Source organism: Garra rufa, chromosome 13 (assembly GCF_049309525.1).
Source record: "Garra rufa chromosome 13, GarRuf1.0, whole genome shotgun sequence".
In the NCBI taxonomy this organism is placed as follows: domain Eukaryota; kingdom Metazoa; phylum Chordata; class Actinopteri; order Cypriniformes; family Cyprinidae; genus Garra; species Garra rufa.
In genome coordinates, this window is record NC_133373.1 from 35,950,622 (window position 1) to 35,972,969 (window position 22,348).

Sequence of the window (22,348 nt, forward strand, 5' to 3'; positions counted from 1 at the left end):
AATTGAACATTTTGACCCATACAATGTTGCTATTGCTACAAATACCTGTGCTACTTAAGACTGGTTTTGTGGTCCAGGGTCACATATGATCTATGAATCAATGTGCACAGTCATGAAATCAAAGATCCTGCATTTCAGACCTGATAACAAATGATAAGAGATGCATGTTAATACTGAGTTTTGTATTCATTATTTCAGCCCTCTTCTCTTTTAAGCTACAACTGGTGATTACTCATGTAAATTTCCTACGGTGGTCCAGGATGAGCATGTGTCCAAAGCAGCAGAACACTTCTGTATACAGTCCCCAAGTGCACCACCTGAGGGCCAACGACTGATTTTTGATTTTTTTTTTTGTCTTTTTGTCTAGTCTTTCCAGGTCATGCTCAGCCAGTCATAGCCTTAAACCTTCAGAGGAACACACTTTAATGTTCCCGGTGTTCCTAGACAGAAAAAGCCTATTTATGTTTTATTATTCAAGCCATTCATTGTTTTCACAATGTGAACTCCTCTGTAAATAAGAAATGTTCAATAACGCAAATGGACATTTTAGAAAATTCACCGTTTTACTCAAAATATTATATAGCTAATATATTTAAACAAGGCACAATATTGTATATATAAATGTAACTAATTAAACGACTAACCCAAAAGTAACTAAAGTGCCTCCAATCAGCTGTAAAAACAGCAAAATTGGAGAAAGAAACGTCTGCCAGAGGGAGGTCATGTCTCTTTGAGGACAGGACTAATTGAATGGACTAATGTCAGAGCCCAATGTGAGATCTCAGCAGAGGCCGAAATGAATAGTGTAATTTCTCCTGTGCCTCAGGGAGAGCTGCTCAATAAGGGTCATTTTCCACCATTCAGCTGATGTAGGTTAAAATCATTGTTATTCCTGAGATGCCCAGCTTTTTGGATAATTTTACCACTTTTAACAAGCCAGAGGAACATCTAGTGGAATAATTCAAAGAAATGGACTCTCATTCAATAATGTTCGGGGTTTTTAAGTGATGTCAGTGATTGTTTCAGGCTCATTTCTGTTATATATGTAGTGTGAAAAATGAATATGACTGTAATATATGTAGGCATTTCTGTAAAAGGGTGTGACTTTCTCCAAAATGTTCGGGTCAAAATCATTTTTTATTTTTGCCATTTGTGCAATATTATAAAAAATAAGATTATAAATATTATTATTATTTATACTATGCATGTTTATTTATATTTGCCATTGTGTAAATAATTAAAAATATATACACTACCAGTCAAAAGATTTTTTTTGTTTAAGTCTCTTTTGCTCACCAAGCCTGAATTTATTTGATCCAAAGTACAGCAAAAACATAATTTTTTAAAATCTTTTTACTATTTAAAATAACCGTTTTTATTTTAATATATTTTAAAATGTAATTTACTCCTTTGATTTCAAAGCTGAATTTTTAGCATAATTACTCCAGTCAGATGATCCTTCAGAAATCATTCTAATATTCTGATTTGCTGTTCAAAAACATTTATTTTTATTATTATTATGTTGAAAACAACTGAGTAGAATTTATTCAGGTTTCTTTGATGGATAAAAAATTAGAAGAACAGCATTTATCTGAAACAGAACTCTTTTGTAACATTATAAATGTCTTTATCATCACTTTTGATCAATTTAAAGCTAAATAAAAGTATTAATTTCTTATTATTAAAGTATTAATTGGGTAGTGTTTAGTGTTACAAAAGCTTTTTATTTCAGATAAATGCTGCTCTTGGATCTTTCTATTCATCAAAGAATCCTGAAAAAATGTACTCAACTGTTTTAAATATTGATAATAATAATAATAATAATAATAAAATAAAATGTTTCTTGAACAGCAAATGAACTGAAGTGACACTGACGACTGGAGTAATGATGCTGAAAATGTAGCTTTGATCACAGAAATAAATTACATTTGGCAATATATTCAAATAGAAACCAGTTATTTTAAATAGTAAAACTATTTCACAATTTTACTGTTTTTGCTGTACTTTGGATCAAATAAATGCAGGCTTGATAAGCAGAAGAGACTTTAAAAAAAATCTTACTGTTCAAAAACTTTTGACTGGTATAGTTATTATTTACTTTTTAAATCAATAAGATATATCAATGAGATAACAGCATAACAAACAGACTACTGTTCATATATTATGCTTAATATTACGTGTTCTTTCTAACATATTAATACATATTTTATAGGAGCATGTGCATGTAATGTACAATAATAGCATCTCTTTAGTATTCCATTCAGAATTGGTCAACATAAACATATTTCTCTAACAGTACAAACATCCCTTTGAACTTTGAACGTTCTGGCAAAACACTTTCTTTAAAAATAAAGTTTGCATTTTTCAAAATCCCTTCTTATTTTGTAGTTCTCAGATGCTGACTTAATGCTTTGTGTCTCTGGAGACTCATCAGAGTTGCATTGGGATGCAGAGCAAAGCTCCAACGCTTGCCTTTAAGCAGAAGAGAGCCTGTCACCCCATCACCCCACTGTTTGATGCCGTGCCAAGAGGAATCACGTGGACAGAACGCCAAGCACGGATAAAACATGAATATGTATGACTTAATCCAACCACTACATGTCTGTGCATCTACTGTATGTGAAGCGATTTCAAGTTCTTTACCCTTGTAGTTGGTTACTTTTTGCATATTTTATTATCAAATTTGCATATATTTGCATATTATTCTGTAAATAATGGTAAATCAGCAGTTATCTGTCTGATACATCCAAATTCGACATGAATTTGCAGAATGGCCAGATTCCAGCTGAAATCGGACTTCATATTGAATTTCTTTCTCCACGTTTGGCCTCATTAAGGTACGCTAAACCTCACAGAGATTGCATTACTCAAGTATAAAGAGAAACACTGTGGCCCGCTGTGCATGGATAGCACTGACATCACACATGATGTGTACTTTAAATCAGAATTATAAAATACACAGCTTAAGCCTCTCATGAGACTAACCTCTCTCTCTTCCCCTGCTGTTTCACTTTTATAAATCCTAAAGCTCAACAAAACATATCATGTGATTCTGAAAGTATTCAAATGGCACTTTATAATGAACACTAATACTTCCTACTCCAAATAAACATTATGCGTGTTCAGTGGTGCAGAAATGGAATCCATACAGTATGTTGAAAGCAATGGAAAAATAATCATTGCAAGTCACCAGGGGGTGTTTTTCAAGCAAGCAGAAATTTAGCAAGCAAAATCAACTTAACCCTGTAAAGCCTGACACATGAAATGATAGTCAGAAAATCGATCAAAATCAAACCAATTGTCAATCATTAGTCAATCAATACTCAAACATTTATTTGTTGAACCTTTACAGTGTGTCTAGACTGGCCTCACAGTGTTGCAACAGCTAAATTGTTTGCTAAATGTACCTCTAATCATATTTTAAGATGTATTCTCGTAAGCATTATAGAGAGTTTTCACAACGCGTCATCAATTGGCCATATTGTTCTAAACGTAAACAATGCCATTGAATCAAACAAAACTCACATATTTTGCTGATTATTGCTGCTGAAAGTGGTCAATTATTGTCATGTTTTGAGCTGTACTAATCGGTCGGACTGGGAAAAACATTTGAAGTACTATAGACTGCCAAAAGTTATGACAAATCAAAGAGAAGAGTGCAAAAAACTGCCTGAGGAACAAAAGTGTTTGTGGTTGGCTGAACTTAACCAGGATTTCCAGAGCAAGAATCTTGACAACATTCATGTTTGTTCTTATCATTTCCGGTCAGGTAGGTGAAATACTAGTCTTATTTCTTAATTAACACTGTTCATGTGTATCTTTACCACCTATTAGCTTTATTTTGTCAAAATATTGCACCCTTTCCTGCTTACTAAGTTCTTCTCTATATGATTTGGCAGCCTCCACACGTTTTTTGTCCATGGTTTAGACAGCATAAATTAGCAGAACAACATATTAAGTAGTACATTAACCATACAATCGATGGTGTTACATCCGAGTATCTCCAATATGGCTGTGTGTAACTGACCAAACCGTGACTGAGAGCAAACCCTCTATTGATACAGTAGTTTGTGTTTCTGGTGTAGATCCAAACTTTGTTGTTGTAATATTGCAATCTTGTTGTTGCAATCTTTGTTGTAATATTGTACTGTATATTGAGCAGCAGATGTTGTTTAATCCATTTAAATCCAAACCTTATTCTTAAACGTGGAAGTAAGCATATGGGCGAGCGAGACTTTAGTTCATTAGCCGCTTTATAGAAATAATGAAAAGAATAACATATATACTTGCAGTAAATGGTAAAATTATTTGCACTACAAACCAGTGTGTTCATAATTAAGATACATTGAAATAATATAGTAAGACACACCAATTTGCAATATCAAATAGCAAAACCAGCTGTTATTTACAGCTAAAAATACCTTGACTCCGATGAGACTGAAGCGAGACTTAAAAATGTACAAATGGCCTCGCCCACTCTTGCGAGAAAAAATAAGGTGGATACAAGATGCTTACCTGAGGAAAACTGCATCGTTAGTTGGCACCACCTAGCATGCAGGCGTGAATTAGCAGAAAGCAATCAATTTGCGATTCCCCTCGCTTTTTAAAGTCTGTCTACACTGCAACAAAGCAGCCGTTACAAATCAATTGTATTTGTACTATAGACCTTTTTCCTGAGTAAACGATGAGCGCCGCCATTACGAATTCTAACGTCAGATTGAATGCTTTTCTCTTCCGGTTTCCATAGGAACCCATTCAAATAGCGTCCATCTGTTTTTAATGTAGCTAACGTCCGCTGCTTCGTGTCATCTACACACTCATTAAAGTGAGTCACTGAGAAATGACGGTCATTGCGACATTGCCAAGTGATGGCGCTATGGAGCCATGTGCTTTTTAAAAACATTTTAATAGGTTTAACATTAGTTTATTAGCTCGGAATATACCTTTGACTAGAAACAATGCAGACCGGAAATGCAAAGCATTCTTTCAGTTAACAGTCGGACTTACTTCCGTGTTCAGGAAAAACGTCTATAGTACGCCATAAATGAAACGAAGCGTCAGTTTACTGCCGGGAATTTGTTGTGTCGCATCGCGCTGCGCCATACCATCCAGTATAGACCATAGATGTATATAGGTATTGTCAACAACGGGTTCTGTTGTCTTTTGCCGTCTCGTGTCACGCCGGTCACGTCCGGCGTAGATAGTGTTTGACAAAATATTTCAAAAACATATAAATAAGAAAAAGTTTGAATATGTGTTTATTGTTGCGTATCATATTTGATACCTCATCACGTTTCATGGCTCATAAAATATGATATAGTGAGAATATGGAGCTCAAACTTCTCGGTTTTATTCAGTGGGCCAAACTGAGCAAAAATATGTAATTTGGTGCATGGCCAAAAGGTAGCTATAGTTGAAATTGTGATACACTAAATTATCTTTATACTTGCATAAAATGCAAACATCATTTGTATCTCTATATTTCCCACTAAAATGTCTTGTAAGATATTTAATTATGCTTAGTTTTATGATCGAATCTGATCAAAACATATAATGCAATACAATGATGATTGAGAGATGAACAAATAAAGCCTGATGGACCACACTTGATACTCAGATTTTAACATGATTTTTTTTTTTATTTCTAAAAGAAAAAAATATGTTTTTATGAATTAGATGACTGAAGGCATATAATAGATTGTGCACAACAGTATTCTCAGCAAGTAATGATCATATGTGACCCTGGACCACAAAACCAGTCAAAAGGGGCAATTTTTTGACATTGAGATGTATACATAATCTGAAAGCTGAATAAATAAGCTTTTCCATTTATGTGTGGTTTGTTAGGATATGACAATATTTGGCTGAGATACATCTAATGATGATAAATCTGATCAAAACATATAATGCAATGCATTAAATGAAGATGAGGATTGAGAGATGAACAAATAAAGCCCTATGGATCACACTTGATACTCAGACTTTAACATGATTTTTCTAAAAGAAAAAAGTTGTTTTTACTATCAGATAGATGACTGACATGGACACATCTGAAAGCTGAATAAATTAGCTTTTTCATTAATGTATGGTTTGTTAGGATGGGACAATATTTGGCTGAGATACAACTATTTGAAATCTGGAATCTGAGGGTGCAAAAAAAATCTAAATATTGAGAAAATCACCTTTAAAGTTGTCCATATAACGATCTTAGCAATGCATATCACTAATCAAAAATTAAGTTTTGATATATTTACAGTATGAAATTTACTAAATATTTTCATGGAACTTGATCTTTATATACAGGCTATCCTAATGATTTTTGGCACTGATGAAAAAATCATTTTGACCCTACAATTATTGTTGGCTATTGCTACAAATCTACCCGTGCTATGACTGGTTTTGTGGTCCAGGGTCACATATTGATAATTAAAAGGCCTTTTAGAGAATATTTGCATATCAAATATGATAGGCTTTACAGTATATGGTTAAAGTAAACTTCTTAAAGAAACAGTACAGCCCCATCAAAAGTTGGGTTTCATTACTTTTAGTCCTGCAAGAGCACTGCTAATCTTGGTTTAGTGAATTTAATCAGATGTTCGTAAAATTTTAAACAACATTTCCATTATTAATACATTTCAGTCCTTCACTAAACCTTGATGAGCATTGGGCTGAGCCTGTGCCTGCATCTCTTACAAGCAGAAATCCACTTCACAGACCACCTGTGTGAGAAATGCATGCCACACTGAGTGGTAACTGAAGGGCAACCTGCCCTGACAGGACTCCAGGAATCCTGCTTATCTGCTACTTGTATGTATAATTTTCTTCGGGTGCAGCTTTGCAGATGACAGGGAAATCGCCACTCTGCATGAACACGGGAGTGTGGAGAGCTTGATGAGCCTCGTGGAGCTCGGCATGAGAACATGAGTAGCACAGCAGCAGTTGGAGAAGATGAGGGTACATGAGGTTCCAGAAACTTTTCAGCCTTTCTAACTATGAAAAATGGGGCATTAATCAGAAACACATATACTGTACAGCTTAAAGGTGTTGCATAAATAATGTAAATCTACATTTTTTGTTCAAAAACACTAGACTTCAGGCAATCAAAATGATAATACAGTTCCTTTGAGGGTTCAGAAGGTCACAGTGATGTCTTTTCCAGAAACCTGTGAAGAAAAACGGCAGTATAGGCTACCCTTACTTATCTCTTTCCGCTTGCATTTTTTTGCATGGCCAGGCTAAGAGCTTTAGGAAGCCATTGCCTAGCAACTCAGCTCAGCTGAATGCAATGTCCTCTTTACCAAGGACTGTGCTTTAAAAACTTATTTGAATTAAAATAGACATTTTAAAAGGAAAAATCATGGCATTATATGTGAACAGACCAGTGTTTAGTCACATCGATACAACATAAAATAAACAGACTACTATATATGTGACCCTGGACCACAAAACAAGTCTTAAGTAGCATGGGTATATTTGTAAGGTAGCAATAGCCAAAAATACATTGTATGGGTCAAAATGTTTCATGTTCTACTGTATATCAAAATGTAATTTTTTTATTTGTAATATGCATTAAGTACTTCATTTGGACAACTTTAAAGGTGTTTTTTTCAATATGTAGATTTTTTTTGCACCCTTGCATTCCAGATTTTTCCAGAATAGTTGTATCTCGGCCAAATATTGTCCTATCCTAACAAACCATACATCAATGGAAAGCTTATTTATTCATGTGATGTTTAAATCATGTGATGTATAAATCTCAATTTCCAAAAATTGACTGGTTTTGTGGTCCAGGGTCACATATTATATTAAAGCCTCTGCTAAGAGCCAGGGTTATTATATAGTTAACTTGAAGTAAAACCATTAGAAAAATTAACAAAAAAAAAAAAATGAAATAAAATGTAATATATATAAAATGTTATAACCTTAAATACAATAAACATTAACTAATATAATATAAATATAAAATAAAAAAAAACTAAACATAGTTTATTTCAGGTAGTTAAACATTTTAAGTTTTTTTTACATTTATTTTTGTTTTAGTTTTACACAATAATTTAGTTTAGTTTTATAAAGACACACACACACACACACACACACACACACACACAGTCACACAAATTAAACTGAATTAAAAATTCATAAATGTAAAATAAAAAATAAATTAAAAAAACTAAGACAAAATTACTAAAACTTAAAAAAAAAATTAACACAAAAAAATATATAAAAAAATAAAAACTAATTAAAAATATCAATAAAAATGATAGCCTCCAAATGATAAAAATACATATAGTGCAACAATATCACATTTGAAACAATAACTAAGCTGAAATATAGCACCAGTTGCATTTTATGTGAAGCATGAGCGAGTCTTTGTGTTAATGTTAATATGATAAATGTGACCATGGACTACAAAACCAGTCATAAGGGTAAATTTTTAGAAAATGTGATGTATAAATCATATGAAAGCTGAATGAATAAGATTTTCATTGATTTGTTAGGACAGGACAATATTTGGTCGAGATACAACTATTTGAAAATATGGAATCTGAGGGTGCAAAAAGAAATCAAAATACTGAGAAAATCACCTTTGAAATAGTCCAAATGAAGTTTTCAGCAATGCATATCACTAATCAAAAATTACAGTAGGAAATTTACAAAACATCTTCATGGAACATGATCTTTACTTAATATCCTAATGATTTTTTGGCATAAAAGAAAAATCGATCATTTTGATCCATACAGTGTATTTTTGGCTATTGCTACAAATAAACCAGTGCTACTTAAGACTGATTTTGTGGTCCAGGGTCACAAATGTTAATATATTAATATATTTTAATATATTAAATATAAATAATATTATATGTTAATATAGTAATACAATAATATATTAGCATTTCATTGCACTGTAATTACATAAATTCAACATACTTTTCTCTTTTGAAAGGTATGGATATTCATATGTTTGTTACACCAGGCCAGCAGAGGGAGCCTTGCCCCTCACTGACTGTTGCTGCTCCCTCTGCTGCTTCGCTGGTTACTTCCTGTTTGTCAGTCATTTAAGCAAGCCCATGCCATACACACCGCAAAGTATTGTTTTATGTTCATATAAACTGACTGAGCATGGCTGGTCTTATTGTGAACAATTCATTTTTGAATGGTTTTCCAAAAAAAGTTAAAAATGTAAAAAAAAAAAAAAAGTGTAGGCCAGTGACTTATGTGAGCCCCTTTAATAATGATTTATTCATATTTGCATCCAACATACTGCAGTCAAATAATCTCTGTGTTTCATGAACTGTAACATGTTTTTCTATGTGTACTAAATTGCAGTGCATTCTTTCTTTTGTATTTCTCATTTTCGTTTAGATTATGCATTTCTCAGTGTGGTTCCAAACGCATTGTAAAAGAGGAGCTAAAGTGTGGCAAGGCAATGTTTCTGCCAGGGATGTGCAGTCGGTCAGCTTTAATTGAGCCCTGGAGGAAGTTGGACAATTTGCATAGATTAAGTGTTAAAAAAAAGTATCAAATTAAGTTTTCTTTTGTTTTTTAAACCTCTTATATCTAGAGAGATTTTGCATATGATAGTTGCCTATCTCCCAATGCAGCACATTTGTTTGTATCTCTGAGGTGGGTTAATTTTGCATTCTAAATAATAATCTTGGCTCCTGTGAGACCAGCTAACTCCAATATGTGCATAATCAACACCAACAACACAACCAAAACAACAGGGTAACGCAGGGGTATTATGTGTCTTGAAACGCAGCCCGATCCATGGGCCGTGCCATGCAAGGCTAGTTAGAGAATAACAATAGCAGGCCGTTTGTCACTTGTCTTTTGTGACAGTACCTGCTCTCCCAGGTGATTCATTCCTCGGACCATATTTTTCAGCCGTAACCAGAGGCGAAAGTGGCAGAGAATGATGAAATAGGTTGTGTGGCCTTCACATTTCGACAAACGTTGCAGTTCCTGTGCAATATTGGTTGTATTGTGTATATGAAAAATGTCTTAAAGGAATAGTTTGTCCAAATTTGCTGAAAATTTACTCACTTTCAAGCCAGTTTGTTCCTTCATTGGAAATGATTTGAAGAAAACAGCTGATGAAATATCCTTATAGAAAAAAAAAAATCAGATTATTTTGCACTATAGTGTGCTCATACACAGTTATAGTAAAGGCCTATGTATTTTAATTTTCAAAGCTCATGAATTTAAGACACTTCAAGGCTGCAGACAGATTTTTAAAATATTCAGCACAGTATACTAGGAGAGATTTTTAATAGGTGTTGTCCACATTGAATTCTAAAGAAATACATGAGCAGATTGTAAACATGACACATGTGCTAAGCTGTGAATCACAGCTAGCGTAGTGATGAAAATAGCTAAGAGCTCTTTGTATTTAATTTCTGTGGCGAGTCTGTTTTTTGTATATTATTATGATTAACAACCTCTTTTATTTATTTATTTATTTTTTAACTGTTTTTAGTTGTGTAATACTTATGCGTGTTGAGTATTTTGAATAGAATTTCATGTGTTGCATAATTTTTCACTGTTTACATTTTGCTGAATTCATTCAGTAGAGGTCAACGGTTTACATACACTTTGCAGAATCTGCAAAATGTTAATTATTTTACCAAAATAAAAGGGATCATACAAAATGCATGTTATTTTTTATTTAGTACTGATAGTTCACATAAAAGACATTTAATAGTAATTTAATAATAGCTGAATTTATAAAAAAAAAAAACCTTGTTCAAAAGTTTACATACACTTTATCATGAATTATCCACAGCTGTTTTTTTTTTGTTGTTGTTAGTTTAGTGATAGTTGTTAATGAGTCCCTTGTTTGTCCTGAACAGTTAAACTGCCCGCTGTTCTTCAGAAAAAATCCTTTCAGCATTTTTGTGTATTTGAACCCTTTCCAACAATGACTGTAAGATTTTGAGATCTATGTTTTCACACTGAGGACACCTGAGGGACTTATATGCAACTATCACAGAAGGGTCAAATGCTCACTGATGCTTCAAAAGGAAACACAATGCATTAAGAGCTGGGGGTGAAAACTTTTTGAATTTGAAGATCAGGGAAAATTAAACTTATTTTGTCTTCTGGGAAACATCTAAGTATCTTCTGTAGCTTCTGAAGGGCGGTACAAAATAAAAAAAGATATGATATTCAGGCAAAATAAGTAATATGTACACATTTTCTTTCTATTTAAAAGTTTTCACTCCCTGGCTCTTAATGCAATCATTTTTTCTTCTGAAGCATCAGTGAGTGTTTGAACCTTCTGTAATAGTTGTATTTAAGTCCCTCAGTTGTCCTCAGCGTGAAAAGATGGATCTCAAAATCATACAGTCATTGTTTTGTTGGACAGGGTTAAAATGAATATAAAATCTGAAGAACAGCGGGCAGTTTAACTTTTCAGGACAAACCAGAGATTCATGAACAACTATCACTAAACAAAAAAACAGCTGTGGATCATTCAGGTAACAACACATTATTAACAAAGCGTATGTAAACATTTGAACATGTTAATTTTGTGTAAATTCAGCTATTATTTTCTCTTGCAAACTATATGTAAGCATCTTTTATGTGAAATATCTTATTCAGGTCAGTGCTAAATAAAAAATGAGGTGCATTTTGTATGATCCCTTTTATTTTGGTAAAATAAGTAACATTTTGCAGATTCTGCTAAGTGTTTTTAAACTTTTGACCTCAACTATATTCCATTTGCAATTGGGGCATGTTGTCACAAAAGGTCAATGTGTGCAGAAAACTGTATTTTGTACTTATTTGTTTGTTTATTTATTCTGTAGCATATATTGTGTCTGTAAATAAAATGACTTTGAGAAATATAGGATTTAAAACTACTATCCTATGTGTTGTTTTGCATTTAATAACACAAAAACGAACAATCGTTAGCCTAAATATATCACAATTTCTTGATTGTTTGTTTAATTCATCCTCAGTAGCCTACACCAACCGTTTAGCTACAAATGCTTAAAATAAATATTTTCGAACACACAATTAGTAACAAAAATAGAATAACATTTTATTTTTAGCTCCTGTACACCTACTGGGACATTTCCAAAAATCACCGAGTTTCGTTTCGCATTACATCACATCCCAAAGAAAAGAGAAGAATGGAGGAGAGACAGGAGGCGGAGATGAAAGGAACCGTGACCAACGGAACTGACGTCACTGGCATAATGTAAACTGTTGAGATGATCCATGGTAACAGACTCAGTGCAGCAGCACCGCTCGCACAGACACAAGCACGGGATCCGTCAGAAATGCCTCGAACCTGGATTGCACCTGCACCGGCTCTTGCTTCCTACAGACTGGCGGCGCTCGGACGCGTTACAGACGCGCCGTTGGCCTTTTAAACGCGACGCACCTGCCGGGAATCCAAAACAGTTGATGTATTCCTGTTACAAATCTACTGTCAGTTCAGAAGAAGCAAGGAAACCAGCGAAATGTGTGGTTGAACTGCTTCTCATCTCAGCGCTTTCGCTCATTTCTAACAGACCTCATACAATACGAGCAGATGATTTTAATCCGGATGAAATAATGACTCTTGTGGATTAACGCCTTTATTGTCACTCCGGTTTTTGCTTTGTCGGGATCGAGGGATCATCTGCCTTTGCCATTTGCCATTACAGTCTGTATATTACAGCCATAGTAAATATAATATCGTGAAGATGGCGACTGGAGCGGGCTGGCAGCATTACTACAACCCCGCTGGCAGCGCTTCGACGGGGAAATATAACAGCACCTCCACTTCAACATCCACCAGCACGTCCTTCCCGTCCGGTTTAACCCTCGAATACACGCAGGACCTCCATCTGAAGATGAGCAAGAAGATAGCACAGCTGACAAAGGTAATTTTCTGCGCGTTTTGGGGATGCGTAATGCCATGTGTGCTGGTTGAGCGATGCGCATTGGAGGTGCCGGAGACCCCCATCCAAATCACAACAGGCTGGCCTTCAATCCGGATTAACCGTAGAATGCATAATGGGGTCAAAATTACCAGATTGGCTGGAAAAAAATATTAATAAAAACAAAATATTTATCTATTTTATTTTACAAAAAAAAAAATTCAATGGGAGTCTCACCAAAATCGTCATATTACTTGGTAATCAAAATTAATAAAAAAAACTATATAGCCTTAAATAAATAAATACATTTATATACATTTACAAAACAGCAAATTAAGATTAATAATAAAACTATTAATAATAATAAAACTAAAATGTTTTCTTTTGTTGTTGTTGTTGTTGTTGTTGTTGTTGTTGTTGGTTATAGGTTCAGAAATTCATATCAATAAACCATCATATTACTGTAAATTCCTTTAAACACACTGTTTAGTCAAAAAAAGTTGTCAACTATCAAATCAATATATTATGTTTGAAAAGATTTTATGTGACTATTAGTGAACAAAAAATGTTTATACTGGCTTAAAACTATTTTAATTGCATGATAGGCTTCTTGAATAGTTTGGACACATCTGACTGTTTATTATCCAAAAGCGTGCTTTAAAAAATGCTGACAAATATATATAGTTTCTATGGGCTGGACCGTGCAAGAAAAGCAGCCAACAAGTGTGCGGGTAGCTTGTGAACTCCTTAGATACTGTTTAGAAAGCATCCCTCTTTGTGTCTAATGAGCTTGAGGTAAGCCTGACGTGTGCAGAGTGACTTGAAAAGATATTTTGATGATTTAATCATAGCAATTTTGTAGGTTGATGACTTTGTGGAATGGAAAATGGAAGCAGTAAAAATGAATGAGTGGGTGTGTCCAAAATTCCGACTAGTGTTTGTCTAGTTCCCTCACATAAGAAGTGCAAAATCTGGCCAAAAGCCACCTTGTGTAGGATGTGCTGGTCCTGTCTGTAAGGATCATAGCTACATCTGCAAAGCCTGGAAGGCAAATTTGTATTTGTCACATAAACATTTTTTTTTTTACTGCATTTGTACATGAAAGTTAGCAAATTAACCTGACTGAAATATTTGTGCATATAAAGTCTTAAATTATTTATTATGTTGCCCCCATTACAGGTCATTTTGAACCCCTTTATGCATTCTGGTACATGCGTTTTTGGGTTAAAGCTTGCTTAAATTAAATCTGTGTGTGATTAATGCCATCATACCATAGTTATTTTTAATTCAGTGCTTATAATTTGTCATCTGAAAAAAAAAAAAACCTACAGTGCTGATCATCCTTCATCCTCAAATTGGACTTTGCTGAATCTGGTTTAACTATATAATCGCACCTTTTATATTAGGATATTGTACGAATTGGTTGTGAGATAGTGTTAGGATATTATACTTATCCTGAAACGTTTACTTACATAAAATATTGTATGTTATGTCTGTGGTTTAATCTGTAAATATTATCAACACCTGCTGTTTAGTATGATCCTCTTAGCCTGACTGAGATATGGAAATGGCATGTTTCCAAAGCCTGCTTCAGCTATTAATTTTCAGGTATTAGAGCCAGGGTTCCCACAGTCATGGACAGCCCGGAAATATCAGTGTTGATTTTGCAGACCTATAAATTTCAATAACACTTTAGGAACCAATTCTTATTATTAACACACATGAAGCATAATTTTGCATGACCATATTCTACATTTGTAATCCTACACAATGTCTAAACTTAACAACTACATTACTAATTACATTATTAATGAAGGCAAACGCTAGTTAATGGTATGTTAAGAGCGAGAATTGGACCTTAAAATAAATTGTGATCAAAACTTGTATAGTGAATATAATTTTTTTGTACTAAATATCGATGGTGAGTCGTAATGATGTTTAGTTTGTGAGAGAATCGTTCTTTTGAGTTGATTCTTTTGTAATGAATTGGTTGAAACCTGTTTACATGGTGTCATTAATTTGTCTTGAATCGCTTGGTGATATAGGGATCGGATTTCTAAAGTGTCTGATTTGCAAATTATTATAGAGAAATAAAATCTAATATCTTTACACATACTGCAGCCTCTATTCAATTGTTAAATTTTATTGTGATCCAGTTGCTCTTTTGTGTTGGCTCGTTTGTAATGAATTGATCAAAGTTGTTTACAAAATGGTCTGATTATTCATTAGCGAATCGGTCTTAAATTGTTTGTTATGAATAAATAGAGTTATGAGTTGGTTCTCTTGTAAAGAAATAATCAGACCGGTTCATAAAATCATCAAAATGATTCATTAGCCATTTTGTCTTGAATCATTTAGTGATATAATTACTGGATCTTGCTTATGAAGATTAGTATTATAGAGAAATCAAATATATTATCTTCACCCAAAGCCTCTTTTCTGTGTAAGTAAGATTGTTGATTTTTATTGTTAGCCAGTTGTTCCTGGTTCTTTCATGATGAATTGATTGAACCGGTTTACAAAATGATCAGAATGATTCATTAGCTTGAATCATTTGTTAATATAGTCACGAATCTCTATAAGTGTCTGCTTTTGAAGATTAGTATTAAAAGGAAATCAAGTGTAATATCGTCACTCATCCTCTATTCTGTGGAAGGTTGTCAGTTTTATTGTGTCTTATTATGTACTTTACTTGTAAGCAAGGTTCTGGCAATCCCTAGTCTGTGTTTGTTGTAATCAAATATAATATCTTCACCCACAATATTCATTCTGTGTAAGATTGTTGATTTTTATTGTGAGCTGACTGTTACTATTGGTTCTTTCGTTATGACTTGATTGAACTGGTTCACGAAATGGTCAGAATGTTTCATTAGCTTGAATCACTTGTTGATATAGTCACTGAATCTCTATAAGTGCCTGCTTGGAAGGTTAGTTTTATAGAGAAATCAAATATAATGTAATATATTCATCCAAAGCCTCTATGCTATGTAAAATTGTTGATTTTTAGTGTGAGCTGATTGTTCCTGGTTCTTTCATAATGAATTGATTTGAACCGAATTAATTCACAAAATGATCAGAATGATTAATTAGTTTGAATCATTTGTTGATATAGTCACTGAATCTCTAAGTGTCTGCTGTTGTAGATTAATATTATAAAGAAATCAATAAAATATTCATAGCCTATATTCTGTGTAAAATTGTTGATTTCTATTGTGAGCTGATTGTTTCTATTGGTTCTTTCATAATGAATTAATTGAACTGGTTTATGAAATGCTCAGAATGATTCATTAGCTTGAATCACTTGGTAATATAGTCACTGACTGAATCTCTATAAGCATTTGCTTTTGAAGATTAATATTATAGAGAAATCAAATATAATGTCTTCACCCAAAGCCTCTATTCTATTTAAGATTGTTGATTTTTATTGTTAACCAGTTGTTTCTTTCATAATAAATTGATTGAACCGAATCAATTCACAAAATGATCGGAATGATTCATTAGCTTGAATCATTTGTTAATATAGTCACTGAATCTCAGAAAATGTCTGCTTTTGAAGATTAGTATTATAGAGAAATCAAATTTAATATTTAAAGCCTCTATTCTGTGGAAATTGTTGGTTTATATTGTGAGCTGTATGTTCCTATTTGTTCTTTCATAATAAATTGATTGAACTGGATCTCTATAAGTGTCTGCTTTTGAAGATTATTATTATAGAGAAATCAAATATAATATTCAAAGCATCTACAGTATTCTGTGTAAAATTGTTGATTTTTATTGTGAGCTGATTGTTCCTATTGGTTCTTTTATAATCAATTGATTGAACTAGTTCACGAATGATTCATTAGCTTGAATCATTTGTTGATATAGTTAGTATTATAGAGAAATCAAATATAATGTAATATCTTCACCCAAAGCCTCTATGCTGTGTAAGATAGTTGATTGTGAGCCAGTTGTTCCTTTTGGTTCTTTTGTAATGAATTGATTGAACTGGTTTACAAAATGGTCAGAATGATTCATTAACAAATCTGTTTTGAAGCATTTGTTTATATAGTCACTGAATCAGGCAACTGCCTGCTTGGAAAATGAGTATTATAAAGAAGTCGAATATAATATCTTCACGCACACACAGCCTCTATTCTGTGGAAAGCTGTCAATTTTATTGTGTCTTGTAATGTACTTGTAGAAGCAAGGTTCTGGTAGTCCTTTGTCTGTGTTTGTTGTCTAACCCTAAGTAAAGAAACTGAGCAAAGTGAGCAACACATTTTATTGAACCTGAGTATTAGCATTCTTGTGTGTGACTGTTCGTATTTCTTGCATCATAAATTACCATACAATTATGTAGTTCATTCACAACCTCCAGAAGATCTAGTGGTTTACGACTGCCGTTTTTGCACATGCACTGTGACGCTGACTAAAGTTCACTCGTCCTTAGGGAGCTCGGGCTGCGCCTCATAAATGAGATTACAATGCTTTGGCTGAGTATTGATGTACCTGTCAGATTGTCATTAAACATGGACACCTGGGTCATTGCTTTTAAAGGATATGCAAGGTGTGGGGAGTTGATGTGTCATCAAAAAAGTAAGCAGAGGATTTTAGAATTTATGATGTTTGCGTCACATTAAAATTTCTTTGTGCTTTGTACTGGAAATTCAGGCCATCTATAGCTGTTATCTGATTGTTGGTTGACAATGCAATGTAAATTTAAAGGGATATTTCAGCCAAAAATTAAATTCTGTCATCATTTACGTTTCATCTTCTTCCAGACCTGCTTTATTATTTTATTTTAGTTTAGTTTAGTTTAGTTTAGTTTAGTTTAGTTTAGTTTAGTTTAGTTTTTGTGTGACTTTCAAAATATATTTTTATGTGTTTTGGGAAAGACAAAAAGTAATTAGATAGATAGATAGATAGATAGATAGATAGATAGATAGATAGATAGATAGATAGATAGATAGATAGATAGATAGATAATGCTATTGAGTATTATCCTATATAAACGTTTTTTGCATTTTTGTGTAAGGTGCACAAGTCAACTGAAAATGATACTTGAATGTAAATTTAAAAGAATAGTTCACCCAAAAATTAAAATTATGTCATCATTTACTCTCCATCTTGTTCCAGACCTGTATGACTTTTTTATTTTATTTTATTTTATTTTATTTTATTTTATTTTTTTGGCCCATAGTAAAAGTCAAAGTGGTCCAATATATATATATATATTATGTGTTTTGAGAGTAACACTCTCAATTTATGATATTGAATATTATCATATAAATTATTTTGCAATTTTGTGTGAAGTTTGCAAGGCAACTGAAATGAAACTGAAAGTTTTATTTTATTTTATTTTATTTATTTTTATTATTATTTTTTTGGGGGGCAATGAAAGTCAAAGTGGTCCAAATTTTATGTCACTTTCAATATATATTTTTTATGTGTTTCGAGAAAAATAAATAAAATAAATTATGCTATTGAATATTATCATAAATGATTTAACATTTTTGTGTGAAGTGCACAAGGCAGCTAAAATTAAAGTAATAATGATAACTGAATGTAAATTTCAAAGAATAGTTCACCCAAAAAAGAAAATTCTGTCATCATTTACTCCCTATCACTTACTTTATTTATTTTCTGTCTAAATGTTGATTCACCCATACAATGACAAAGTCAAAGGGGTCCAATGTTGTTTAGACCTCTTGACTTTCAAAAAATCTTTTGTTTTCTAAAGTAAGAAAGAAAGTGAAATGAGGACCATTTTCATTTTTGGGTGAACAATTACTTTACTAGTTGGTACAAAGCTCTGCATAGTTTGCAATTTTATGCTATTGGATATATAAGCATTTGTGCATCTTTATGTGACACAGCAAGTGTCTTGCAGAAGTTTTATTCAGCTGGTTTGACTAAAGCTGTAATGAGATCCCAAGATCCTGACTGCACAGTGTTTTAAGACAAACTTTATCATTTTTATGTTTTCAACATTTTATGCCTTTCCCAGTTAAGTGCATTGTTAGTGCATTAGGACTTTGCCAGCCACTCTCTCATGTGATGCTCAATGTAATTCGATAGACTCATAAAGCTGAAACCAGTCTCCCTGTCTGGCCTTTTTCGCTCCGTTTATGGTTTACCTTGGCATCCACACTTCCCAGTCTCCAGATGGGCCCAGTCTGGATCTCACAGTCTCCTGATGGGTATCAATAAACTCCAGAAGCATCACATTGCAATTCAATTACCTCCCGCAGGTTGTTTGTTTGAAAACAGTTGATGCTCCTCATACAAATGCTCTTTCAGTAGCCAGCCTTCTGAGCTTTTTATGTCTAATTATCATCTTTACTGAGCCATTGAACGGGTCTCTGTCAGTCTTTACTGTTTTGTTTAGTGTTTTTGCATCTATTTGCTTTAGGACATTGTAAATTAGCCACTAGTCCTTTTATGATGTTACCAAAAAAGGTTGGCATACATTTTGTCGTACTTTAAATTAAATTTTAATAACCCATACAGTTGAGTGAATCTGCGTGATGAGAGATATAAAATTCTGGTTTTTATTTTGCACTGCCCTGATTTAGCTCTGCTAAAAATATTCATTCTCTTATTAACATGGGAGACAAAAAAGGTTTTAGAAACTCACTCAGCTGTATAAATATTATATTTGAATGGCCAATACTTTATATAGCAGCCATACAAATATAAGCATTCACTAGCAAATATACAGTTTTCAAACCAGTATCATTTTGTTGAAAAATGTTGCTCTAAATAAGGATTTTTAATCAAGCTGCTATGCAGACTCTTAGAGAATATTCTGTATTATTAGAGAATAATGCCTCCATTAAAAAAAAATCAATAAATCTAATAAGAAATACATAACACAGCTATGATTTGCCAGTTTAGACAAAAGTAGTTCAAGCTTGGCTTTATCTCCTGGATATATTGCGTCAAACCATTACTAAGAAGTATTCTTGTATGTTATGTAACATAATTACATTATATTCACACTAAAGCTTATGCAAGATTGAAGGCCACGTTATAGTCTAAACTCTAAAGTTGCCATAGGGGTGCATAAATGGGTCATTCTTTTGATTTACCATATTATAATTAAGTTTTCTTTCCTGTAATGTTGCATTTTACCTCGTCTTGAGAGATAATGTTCCTTGTGAACATAAATTTCTTCAAATGACCAAATTAGCATGTGATAGCAGTAGGTGCTTCTGTTCCATGTGGCCTGGCATGTGAAGTCGGTTGTAACTTCTGTGTTTGAATCATGGCGGAGTATGTGCGTGTGTCATAATCCAGGGGTTAATATGATTCTTGCGTTATCTAGAGAGGCGCAGACCGCCTGCCGCACAGCAGATGGTGGAAGCCCAAGGCACAGGGGCTTAGGTACAATAGTGAATGTGAGGACTATAACAATATTTCCTTTCGGGAACAGCTTGCTTACTCTGATAACACAAGAGAAACGGCACTGCATGCTTACAGTAGCTTATAAAAACACTAAGCAGCCTTGTTGGGAAATTGTAACTTTATTACTGTGCTAATTTCTTATGCCACCAAGGTAGAAAATCAAGACTGTAGACTTTTTTGAATGCATATTATCATTTTCCTTAACCCTAAGCATGCAGCACACATAATTATTACTTAAACTGCAAAACTTAAAGGGGTCATGGCTTGAAAAAATCAAATTTGCCTTGATCGGTCAAAAGTTTGTCCTGAACAGTTAAACTGCCTGCTGTTCTTCAGAAAAATCCTAAATTCTTTGGTTTTACAGCATTTTTGTGTATTTGAACCCTTTCCAACAATGATTGTATCATTTTAGATCCATCTTTTCACACTAAGGACAACTAAGGGACTCATATGCAACTATTACAGAAGGTTCAAACACTCACTGATGCTTCAGAAGGAAAAACAATACATTAAGAGCTGGGGTTGAAAACCTTTGAACAGAATGGAGATGTGTCCATTTTTCTTATTTTGCCTAAATATAATATTTTTTTCCATTTAGTACTGCCCTTCAGAGGCTACAGAAGATATTACATGTTTCCCAGAAGACAAAGTAAGTAGGGATGTGCACGAGTACTCGATTAATCGATTACTCGAACCCATCAGCGACGATCGAGCATGAAAATAACTTGAGTTGCCGTTGTTTTAAAGTAACGGGAGAAGCGCATCCACTACTTTATCATTGGCACGTAGTTCCAGCTCACATGCATTTTGTGTAGATAAATACAATTTGTAATATAACATTTACATATTTATGTATCTAGGCTATGTGATTAATTTTATATACAATGCGTCATGTAGAAAAAGCGCTTCAGCTTCACCTCATGCTGTTATTTCTTTTAAATGTGTACTGTATACTGTGACGCAAACGCCCTGCCCCTTGCTTAAACTCCACCCCCGATTAATCAAGTATTCGTTTCTCAAACCTGTGGATTAATCGAAATGAAATATGATCAGAAATGCCCATCCCTAAAAGTAAGTTAAGATGACCCTGATCTTCAGTTTCAAAAAGTTTTCACCCCCCAGCTCTTAATGCATGTTTTTTCCTTCTGGAGCACCACTGAGCATTTAAACCTTCTGTAATAGTTGCAAAGGAGTCCCTCAGTTTGAAATTATGGATCTCAAAACCATACAGTCATTGTTGGAAAGGGTTGAAATACACAAAAATCCCGAAAAACCAAAGAGTTTGTTTAACACACCATTTAACACACCAATGGGCTTATTCTGCCTGAAAAGTAATCCGTTTTCTTGTTTAGAATCCCCTTTTCTGAATGTTTAAAATTTGGATGTAGATTATATTTCTTCTAGTAGCTTGTTATATCCAATTTGACGAAGAGTAAAAAAGAGCCAGCTGTCAAGACCAAACTGTAATTGAGCAAATATAACCAGTCCTATTAACCTTCACAGAACAGTTTTTGGATTTGAACTAATGCTGGTCTGACCTCATTAAGTTAAGCATGCACCTTACAGACAAAATGAATGGAAAACTGTCATAAATTGAGAGTGTTTTCACGATTCATCATCAGTCGGCCATATTTGCAGCACTGAACATAAACAATGCCACTGAACCAAACAAAACTTGCTTATTTTGCTGATTATTGCTGCTGAAAATGGTCAATTATTGTCATGTTTTGGGCTGTACTAATTGGTCAGACCAGGACCAGGATTTCGAGGGAAAAAAATCTTGACATTTGTATTCATTTTTTTTTTTTTTTTCAGTCAAGTAGGTGAAATATGGGGCTGCTTGTACGCATCTTTACCACATATTAACTTTTGTTTGTCAAAATATTGTGTTCTTTCCTGCTTACTAAGTCCTTCTCTATATGATTTAGCAGCTTCCACATGTTTTTTCCAATGGTTTAGACAGCATAAATTAGCATAATAACGTATTCAGTAGTACAATATGGCCAATAACTGACCAAATCATGATCAGTTATTTACGCTTTTAAACATGTAGAACTGACACAATTTGAAAAATATTTTGAAATTGCTAC

At 33.6% G+C, this 22,348-nt stretch overlaps 1 protein-coding gene across 2 annotated transcripts in view; it reads left to right on the forward strand.

Moving 5' to 3' along the window:
* Positions 1 to 12,233: 12,233 nt before the first annotated feature.
* Positions 12,234 to 22,348, forward strand: part of fam184ab (family with sequence similarity 184 member Ab) — a 231,247-nt gene continuing 221,132 nt past the window's right edge. For both annotated transcript variants that reach the window (XM_073853210.1, XM_073853211.1), the window contains exon 1: positions 12,234 to 12,872. In XM_073853210.1, the coding sequence (XP_073709311.1) occupies positions 12,693 to 12,872 (180 nt within the window). In that variant the 5' untranslated portion in view covers positions 12,234 to 12,692. The remainder of the gene's footprint in view (positions 12,873 to 22,348) is intronic.